This window comes from Haliotis cracherodii, unplaced genomic scaffold (genome assembly GCF_022045235.1).
Source record: "Haliotis cracherodii isolate W230 unplaced genomic scaffold, xgHalCrac1.p SCAF_6, whole genome shotgun sequence".
NCBI classification, from domain to species: domain Eukaryota; kingdom Metazoa; phylum Mollusca; class Gastropoda; order Lepetellida; family Haliotidae; genus Haliotis; species Haliotis cracherodii.
The window spans coordinates 18,140,751-18,151,156 of record NW_027266319.1 but is presented as its reverse complement, the minus strand read 5'-3'; the positions used below and the strand labels follow the sequence as shown (position 1 = coordinate 18,151,156).

At 39.4% G+C, this 10,406-nt stretch overlaps 1 protein-coding gene across 2 annotated transcripts in view; it reads left to right on the top strand.

Annotated features, from left to right (window-relative positions):
- Positions 1-67: 67 nt before the first annotated feature.
- LOC139445200 (man(5)GlcNAc(2)-PP-dolichol translocation protein RFT1-like) overlaps positions 68-10,406 on the top strand; it is a 29,064-nt gene continuing 18,725 nt past the window's right edge. For both annotated transcript variants that reach the window (XM_071226331.1, XM_071226330.1), the window contains exons 1-5: positions 68-265; positions 1,495-1,590; positions 2,597-2,682; positions 5,676-5,792; positions 8,539-8,728. In XM_071226331.1, the coding sequence (XP_071082432.1) occupies positions 1,525-1,590; positions 2,597-2,682; positions 5,676-5,792; positions 8,539-8,728 (459 nt within the window). In that variant the 5' untranslated portion in view covers positions 68-265; positions 1,495-1,524. The remainder of the gene's footprint in view (positions 266-1,494; positions 1,591-2,596; positions 2,683-5,675; positions 5,793-8,538; positions 8,729-10,406) is intronic.

Genomic DNA, 10,406 nt, shown 5'->3' with positions numbered 1-10,406 from the left:
GCTTACTTTTATCATGTGACTACACATTGTCACGTGATAAGTTCAAGATGTCTGCGCCCATGAAAAGATGACACCTGTCAATGTGTGACTGGTTTCCTATCGCTTGATCAGCTTTTAATGTGTCCTTCATTGTGTTCGTTGCAAAAAAAAAAGCGAGAACAGTAGCGCCTAAAATGATTAAAATTAAATTGAATACACCCCGTGATCAATGCATTTGACAAATGTAATAAGTTATACCGAATCTACAAAATAGCCTCCTTCAAAGGTTTGTAGCTGAACTCATTTCTTTCAAATCTCGCAAATCACTTTATTAGCTTCGAGTCATAACAGGAAAGCAATGTAGTGTTTGGTATGAAAGAAGATAGAGTATTGCTAAAACGGACTCTCACTAATCGGGATCTCTGTCAATACCAGACGTTGCACTTCCGAATTAACTACCTTATGATATATCATCAAGTAAAATCTGTCATTTCTTCACTTCCTTCAATTCGGATTCAGGATAGAAATTGTGCATAGTAGGACCAACTTATCATGTCATTGATACTCTCCATTCCTGGTTAACTTGGACAGCCTCCGTGGTCTAGTGGTAGAGCGTCCGTCCGGAGAGCGGAAGGTCCGTGGTTCGATTCCCGGCCACGTCATACCAAAAGACATTAAAACATGGTATTTGTTGTTACCCTGTCTGGCGCTCGGCATTAAGGGGCTAAAACAAGGACTTGTCGGCTCGGAGTCAGTATACTGTGTCTGAGTGGGGTATTCATGTTACACTGAGGCATGGTATCTCAGTGTGCTAGCACTATAAATCGTCATCAGTCCGGACTAGTACAAGCAGCCACACACACACATGTGCATGCACATCGCTTTATAAGTGCAATAATCTTGGACGCGACGTTTAACCCAATTTCACCTCACCTCACTTTTTCATCAAACAGCTGTTGTATGCTGTTGGCTATTACTAAAAATAGCATTGTACTAAGTAGAAATATTATAGAATTTTCTATCTCTATTTTCCATGAAAGACTTGCAGCCTGCCTTATCATTCTGGAAATGGGTTAAATTTCCATATTAATACTGCGGTAATCAGGTTTCATATTCCAGATCAATATCACTGTTTAGACAGCTGATTATCAGTGTGGCCTAGCTTGTTCTGCATGAATCGTTGATTTGTTGGTGAACAAGCAGTAATACTGCATATGTTGAGTCTGTGTTCATGTGGCTTCATTTACTTCAACAAAGGTAGTTACTTGTCAGTGTTTTGAGATTTCATCGGACGTCCTGATCAGCAGGTAAATGGCAAAGGAGATATGTGTCATATTGGATTTAATCATGGATGGTAGTTGTAAGTATTTGTGGTCTACTGTTGTCAACGGTTATGACCTACCCCCAGTAGGTAGGAGGTTGGTAAGAGTTTAAGCACAGGCTATACATGATACCCACATGTAGACTTTGTAATTGTGAGTCCTTTTACCAGTATTAAAACATCTTGTTTTGCAGATAAACTGTCTGTCTACAGATTAAAGTACAATGAAATCAAGTTCAGACTTATTGGCTGGTGCTGCCAAAGCCACAACCTACAACATGGCACTGCAGGTAAATATTCCATTAAAAAGATAACATGTATGTTATACTGTTCTGTTTGTATGACAGGCTTCTATTTTCTTAAATAATTTCAACATTTTAAAGATAGCATAACATATACAGTAACTTGAATGTAAAATACGAGGTCATTTTTTTTATTTTCTGTTATATCATTATCATATAGTAATAGATATAGGTATGATTTGATATATTCCGATAACAAGAAATATGGTGCTTTTGCTCTACAAGAAGCAACAGTATTTCAAGCATTGTAGTTATTCTGAACTATCATCATGTTCAAACATCATGCCTTTTATCTTGTTATAGAACTGATCATGAAATTACTATGGCAGTTATCATGGTATTTCTGTACGTTTAAAATCAGTGTGTAAGTCTAAGTCTAATTTCCTGTTTAGTCGTTTGCAAAAAAAATCTAAAAAAAATTAAGTTCAGTAGGGACATTTTATAAACATTTATTCAGACATGTCAAGTGCAAATCATTGCGAAAGCAACTCCTTCTGCATAGTTGCGAGCATTGATGGCAAAGTTGTCTTGTTACTGTGTTACATGATTATAGTGATATATCTTTTTATTCTAACACAAACAAATTCAAGATCGGCAGTGATAAAAATATTTGTTCTAAGGGATAATGTTTATTTTTATTCCCCCCCCCCCCCCCTCCTGTTTTCTCAGTATATTGGGTCCTTGGATCTGTAAACCAAATTGAAATAGGCCTAACATATTGATATTCTTATTTATCTAAGTCACCTAGTATATTTGAATGACATTTAATTCAGGTAGAAGAAGACAAGATCTGTATGTTATATATTTTATGATCATGATAATAGCAATTACCATGTAGACATATTGATTCGCAACAGACAGATTCATGCGTCGGTACATCATATGGGAACATATCCAGCCAAAATATGACAACCAGTGATATGTATTGTCACAGCTGACTTATTAGTTCAAGTTATCTGTCCTCATATTTCACAAATGTTTTGTTATTTTTCAGCTGATGATACGGGTGATGACTTTCCTCTTAAATGCATTTGTTTTGAGATTTATCACCAGGGACTTGTTGGGTGTTGTTAATGTCAGGTGAGAGCTTTATGTCTAGTTGGATCCTCACTTCAGATAAACTGTATACTGACTCTCTTTATTTATCCCCTTAATGCCAAGAACCAGGCAGGGTAACAAGTACAATCTTTGGTATGGCGCGGATGGGGATCTAACCCCCAACATTCCGCGCTCAGGGCAGACCACGGGGGCAGTCACTTCAGACTGAGAGTGAATGTGTTTGATTTGATGCCTCTTGGAAAAGTATTTGTGTAATATCATGGCATGACAGCTGGATGTGGGAGGAAGGACTGCAGTGATGACACCCTCAAGCCAGGAGGGGCGGTCGGGTAGCCCAGTGGTTAAAGCGTTCGCTCTTCACGCCGAAGACCCCAGTTTGATTCCCGACATGGCTACAATGTGTGAAGCCCATTTCTGTTGTCCCCCACTGTGATATTGCTGGAATATTGCTAAAAGCAGCGTAAAACCATACTCACTCACTCAAGCCAGGGTTTTGAAATTAACTAAATTCCCCTTGTCCAATACTTGGAAAATGCAAGACGGACTTGTGACATTTCCTTGTGGACTACTATTTTTCACCATTAGGTGGATGACAACTGAAAAAGCAGATCAAGTTTGAGGACAAGTGAAAATAAGAATACATTTCTAACCCTGCATGGGTATGGTGTTGAAAAACCACAAAACATTATCAGGGTGGTTTCTGGCACTCCTAATGGAAGCAAATTTGTACAGTGAATTGCAACGCATTAGACAACTGGCCCACCCATGCCTCTGACTTGTATAAGTGTATAAATATATAGTATATTTCCTTCCCATCTCGATATGATAAGATCTGTATATCAACATGTAAACCAAATGGTGGAAATATCCTAATATTTATAAGCTTAAAAAAAAAAAATACTCAAGAAAATACGGTAGTCTTGGTTCTCAGGATGAAATGTCTGCTTCCTGATATTTCCCTGTGGGTGATAACACAAGGAATATATCTCCAGCATCCCATTCCTGTCCTGACGATTGGTCCTGCAGGGGTTCTTGGATAGAATTGAACTTTAACAACCTATGCTTTTCTGTAAGAGATGACTAAATAGATTGGGTGGTCGGACTAGTTGACATGTTTGAGTGCATGTCACCGTAGCCCAACAGTGTGGATAGTTGCTCACAATATTGATCACTGGATTGACTGGTCCAGACTTGATTATTATTCTGTTATGTAGCTGGAATATTGCTGAGTGCAGCATAAAACAAGAAACAAAGAAAACATGAGGATCAGGTAGTTACACAGTATGACTGACCTGTCTGTGTCATGTCAGTGTACCATACAGTGACGAGTCCAAATTTACTACCTGGGTACCCGACCCCTATTACCCGACCCGGATACCTGCTGTACTTGGGTTCAAAACGTCTGATTGGGAATTGTTTAACTGGAGCCCTGGCAAAAACTACTAAGATACATGCATAAAATGATATGATCATGCATGAAGTTGACTGAAGCTTCATGTTATCTAAAACATTTTAAAGTTCAGAAGCAATGTGTGCATAGTTATAAAGAAATGTGAACATTTAGTGACTTGTGTAACCATGGAGTTGTATTGTCATTGTCAACCACATACTGTAAAACGTGAAATTAATGCGTCTCCAAAAGAGTGTGGCCGCTGGCCCCTAGCCAAAAATGCGACTCAGTATGAATGCCACACCCCCTCCTCTCTAGGATCAGTGGATTTATATCTAAACAAAATGTCCTCTGTCAGGTTTACAGGAGAATCCTCACCTTAATCCAACCTTACATTAATCCAATCACACACTAAATAGCACCGCTTATTAGCGCTGAGTAAAGTACTTCAGCTAAAACTATACATGCGCGCTGGCTCGTGTAGGCCTTTGATGCAGTTGCAAAGAGCAAAGACACTTTGTTGGGTGGCGTCTGTCTGGACTTGCAGGTGTGATCAGTGATGACATGAGTGAGTAGAACGCTTGTCTTGACCCCAGCAGTGACAATTCACAGGTTTTAATTAGTGTTTGAATGACATTGTTTATATACTTGTTACAAGTGCTGCTCAATAAACATTGATGTGGAATACATAGTTGTTTGTTTTCAGGGTATGTCTAAGTTGGTATTTCTGCTATCCAAAATGTCTTATTGTTGATATAAATGCGATGTTTAATAATGCGAGCAAAGACCACTCACATTTTTCGCATTTAATTCACGCTCGCGTTAATTTCACGTTTTACAGTATCACATGACTAACCATGGGTGCGCGTTGTACAATGGGTACCCGGGTCCTACTCAGGGCTCACCTGACCCGAGTAAAAGTCATATGATCCATGTAAACATGTTATTTCCTGCGTGTTATATCTTTATTGTGGCACTTAACAACAATCTCTTGAAAATCAGATCTTAGTCTTAGCTACCACTAAACAATGATCTAAGAACATCCCATTACGAGGCACGTCTGGAAGACCTTTCACTTGATCAATCAGATCATCGCTTACCAGATCAGGAAAGTGACAGTTGGAATGTGTTTTCTAATCAATCAACCTTAAATGGGTAACATGGGGTATTCCGAATGACAGTTACGGGCTGTACAAGTCTATCTCTTGCTTCAATCATGTCAATTGGATAAACATTTGAAACAGACTTTCTGTAGCCCATGGGAAGTACTGCCATACAATCTCGGCCATCTTACTAGACATTCCTGAAGTCTCATTTGTTCAGTTTTCAAAATTTGAATTGGCATTTTTCAAAGCATAATCTAGAATGAAAATTGCCAGTTTTAAATTATTGCCGCAAAGCTGGAGAGAGCTGTTTTCTGATTGGCTAATGTCAATATCTGTTAGTCATTTCATTTGTCTGTCAAAGGTCGCGAAAGGTCGTTTGGCGTGAACTGTAAGGGTATATCCTCAGATCTTTGTTTAGTGGTAGCGAGAACTAAGATCTGATTTTAATGACATCGCACTTAAGAAAAGTAGGGAACCATTAATGCAGAATGTTGACCTCTGTTTGTTTGTTGCTGCAGGTTGCTGTTGCTGCATAGCACGTTGCTGTTCTTGTCTTGTGAGCCTTTTGACAAGGCCTGTCTCAGCAAGCAGGAGAAGAAAGACTGGCGTCAAGTCATCAACCTCATGTGGTGTGCGTGAGTATCAGCCCAGCTCAGTTACACGCCCAGGATAGAATGAACCTCAAGTACATGTGTCCTTGAAATGATTCCTGGGGAAAATTTTAGGAGGCTCTTTGTACGCATTGTTTCTTCCCCAGAGGTCATGGGATTAGAGGTCATCACAGACCCATGCATGTTGCTCAATCAAAGTCAGGGGCAAGGTAGGCCCAAATATAACATGCTTGTCTCCCTGAGGGATTCCGGGCAATGTAAGTCCTGTGTCTCTGCAAGCCATATGGGTATAAGGTTCTAGGCTTAATCAGTTCCAGACGACAAGTATCAAAACTCTGTCGTAAAATTACCAAACTTCTGCAGCTGAACTTACTTAATTCTGCAGTAAATTCTGCAGTAAAAACAACCATTTCCCCCTAAAAAATTTAAACCAAATTATATGCATAGTGTCACTAATATTTATGTATGGTTAGATGTAAACATAGTTTATGTAGTCATAATACCACAAGAAAATTTGAAAGAGAATTATTTACAGTGAACTACTTCATAACGAACATGCATTTAACAAACTGATTGATTTTACGAAAGTTTTTTTTAGTCCCATCCATTTGTTGTATATATCCTGTATAGATGCTTATAACAAACTACGGTTATAACAAACTAAACTTAGTGGTCCCTATGAGTTTGTTATAACCATAGTTTACTGTATTTGTGATTTTTTCGTGGGAATAAGTGGTTATCCTTCACTTGGGGTATTGATAGTATTCTTTGGGTGTTAAATATATTTCTGTCCTTTGGATCCTGTCTATTGGGTATTTTTAAATCAATGAGTGAACCTTTTTTAAACATAATTCTGCTTACAATGCTTTTTCAGGTGACTTCTAATTTGCATCTGTCCATGTGCTACCCAAAGTGTGTCACATGTTTCATTAGCTCAGAACAGCAACAGATGCCTAAGTAATAAGTTTGACATAGCACTGTTTTGCATAATTCACCTCAGTAGAATTAATTTGTGATACCTGCATGCCATCAGGAAAGAATGATCTGTCGAGACATACTGATGTGAAACCTGCTTTGTGTAATTACCCTCAGTGTGGTTATACTATTGGTTATTAGATTCTTTTATATTTGTACGCAAGCAACTCCAAGATAATTGGATTATGGTGATTTATTGTGAGTATTTGAAGCAAATACGCTGCTTATAAAGAGCTATGCTGATTACAGTAAAATTCTGACTGTCTATAGTGGGGCTGTTATGATTCACTCGCGTATTCGGTGAATCGAACTGTAACCATTCCTGAATTGAATTCATTATTCATGGCCACTAGAATCGAATATTTATGAATATGCTATCGTGTATATTTACATACCCTGTACCTAAAAATATCCATAACATATTATATGCATAGATTTCTTTCAATGACAACACTCTAATAATATTTAATTTGATAGTATTGTTTTCACTGGTCATTGTCTCATTTGAGCAGACACTTGTACCTGGATACGTGCAGTATATAAATGTATGATTTATTAATAATTAACAAACCATGTCAAATAAATAATGATGTTATTGTTTCACTGAATAGGATAAATAATACATAAACTGCTGACTTGTTATTGTAATTGTGAATTATTATTCGTATTCGTTACCCTATATTCGTGATATGAATCGTGTTCGCCTCATAGTGTATTCATTGCAGCCCAAGTCTATAGTAAGTTCAGCTCAAAACAGCCCACAAAATTTACATTGAGATCTACTGTTAATCATGCAATTCATTCAAAAAGGACTAATGTCCCTTTCTCACATTTATGAAGTGATGATTTGTTGCTAGACATCTAGGAGTTATTGTCATGTCAGGTTCACTGCACATGGGCGGAAACAATGACATGTGTAACAAGACTCATAATAAACAATGTATTTGAGTGCTACATATAGTCTTCCTCTCAATGTTCCCATAGTGTGTGGTCAGTTGATACAAGTTGCTTAAGCAGTTATGGCGCTTGCCATCTGTGTGTGCTGGCATCTTTGTTCTTGGTATATGGTTGGTTGGTTTAACGCCGCACTCAGCATTATTCCTGCTATATGTCGGCGGTCTGTAAATAATCGAGTCTCGACCAGACAATCATAAGCATCGATCACACAATTGGGATCGATGACATGCATCTTCACGGGTCCTTGGTATATGGAATTTCCTACTAGTGGGGGACATGGATGGCCCAGTCGTCTAAGGCGAATTGCTGTGCAGAGTTGCATCCCTTGGGCACGTCAGACACCTATGATTGTGGGTTCGAATCCCGGTTCGCCCCGATTATGTTCTAGGTTTGTCAGCACCATACCCATGCTCGTGGGTTTCACTGAAGTGGTAAACATCTGAGACCTGCATCACTTTGGGCTTTCCTTCCAAAAGCTGTTAAAAGCGGCGTTAAACCCAACTCACTCACTCATACTATTGAGTTAATGAAAGTTAGATCTATGCCAAATGGGAGAAGCATAGTCTTACTACATGGACTTTAAAAAAACCATCACTCACTTTTAATGGAATCTCATTTCAAAAACTATCAATACTGTAAATTAATTATATTTCATAAAAAATTTACATTAAAAAATAATTGGCAATACCTGCTATGACCATGGGGAAGGAATGTACATAAAAGGTAAAAATAACTGAGATCATAGGGTTTCTAGAACCTTCAGCACTTTCTATTCTGCCAAGCTACCAATGTGACCAGCTGTGAAAGTTTTAGTTCAAGGGAGACAACTGTGTTTCAGGGTCCCGATCTCGTTGGTGTTTGGCACTGTCCTAGGCTCTGTGTGGATGTTTGCCCTGAAGTTGCCTGACCCTGAAGCTGTACCATACTATAACATCGGTGTTGTCTGTTTTTGTCTCACATCCGTGCTGGAGTGCATCGCTGATCCACTGTGGTTGGTTGCAAGGGCACATCTTTTTGTCAAGCTCAAGGTAAGGCTTGTCTCAACAGTCTCTCATTGACGATGTCACCTCACGGGGATCCAGGCTAGAGTAGGATGCAAAACCCCATTTCCAGATGTAACATGCAACTCTCTGTGAAGATCCAGGTTCGAATTGGTCTTCGGCAACCCATGCTTGTCCCCTGTGAAGATCCAGGTTAGAATTGGTCTTCAGCAACCCATGCTTGTCCCCTGTGAAGATCCAGGTTAGAACTGGTATTTAGCAACCCATGCTTGTCTCCTGTTAAGATCCAGATAAGAATTGGTCTTCGGCAACCCATGCTTGTCCCCTGTGAAGATCCAGGTTAGAACTGGTATTCAGCAACCCATGCTTGTCCCCTGAGAACATTCAGGTTAGAATTGGTATTCAGCAACCCATGCTTGTATCGTGTGAAGATCGAGGTTAGAATTGGTATTCAGCACCCCATGCTTGTCCCCTGTGAAGATCCAGGTTAGAATTGGTATTCAGCAACCCATGCTTGTCCCTTGTGAAGATCCAGGTTAGAATTGGTATTCAGCAACCCATGCTTGTCCCCTGTGAAGATCCAGGTTAGAATTGGTATTCAGCAACCCATGCTTGTCCCCTGTGAAGATCCAGGTTAGAATTGGTATTCAGCATCCCATGCTTGTCCCCTGTGAAGATCGAGGTTAGAATTGGTATTCAGCAACCCATGCTTGTCCCCTGTGAAGATCCAGATTAGAATTGGTTTTCAGCATCCCATGCTTGTCCCCTGTGAAGATCGAGGTTAGAATTGGTCTTCAGCAACCCATGCTTGTCCCCTGTGAAGATCTGGATTAGAATTGGTCTTCAGCAACCCATGCTTGTCCCCTGTGAAGATCCAGGTTAGAATTGGTATTCAGCAACCCATACTTGTCGTAAGATGTGATTGGGTGGTCAGACTCGCTGACTTGTTAGATGGATGTCATGGTATCTCAGTTGTGTAGATCATTATGTCAGTCATTTGATTGTCTGGTCCATACACAATTATTTACCAAGCGCCATCATATAGATGGAATATTGCTGAGTGAGATGTTTAACAACAAACAAACACAAAAAGCAGACCACAAGAATAGATCTTGTGGTCAGTGTAGTGGTGTGGTGCTGAGACCCTATATGTCATAGTGCCCTGATGACATGGATGGTTGCTCATGTTTTCACTCACTTTTTGTTGGGTCAAAATTTGTTATCCACAGGCCCTGTAATACAGCGATCATCTGATCTAGGGTGTTGTAAATCAGTTCACACGCACCTTTGCAGAAATATTGAATAATATTGAATTAATCTTTTAATAAAATAGGTCACAAACATAAACCCAGATATACAATGACCGCTCTTAATAACCAGTAACAGAACTAACTTGTGTATTTCAGTATAGATCTGTTGTGATCTATGTGCTCATGGTTATGTCTTTGTGTTGGGAAAGTTAATCAAACTGTCTACATGTTTTACGCACACCCCCTTCCACACAGCTGTATTTGGGAGAAATGTAAGTGTGCACTATTCAAAAGAAAGAGTGCAATTTATCTACTCACTCTGGTTTATAATGCAATGCATGGTTTGGTTCCTGCATACTTACAGGAACTGACAGTACCATACCATCTTCCCGAGGCAAGAGAGTTAGCTGACTATAAAAGTCCAGTTTCAACCCTTGCTGAACTAGGCTGGTATT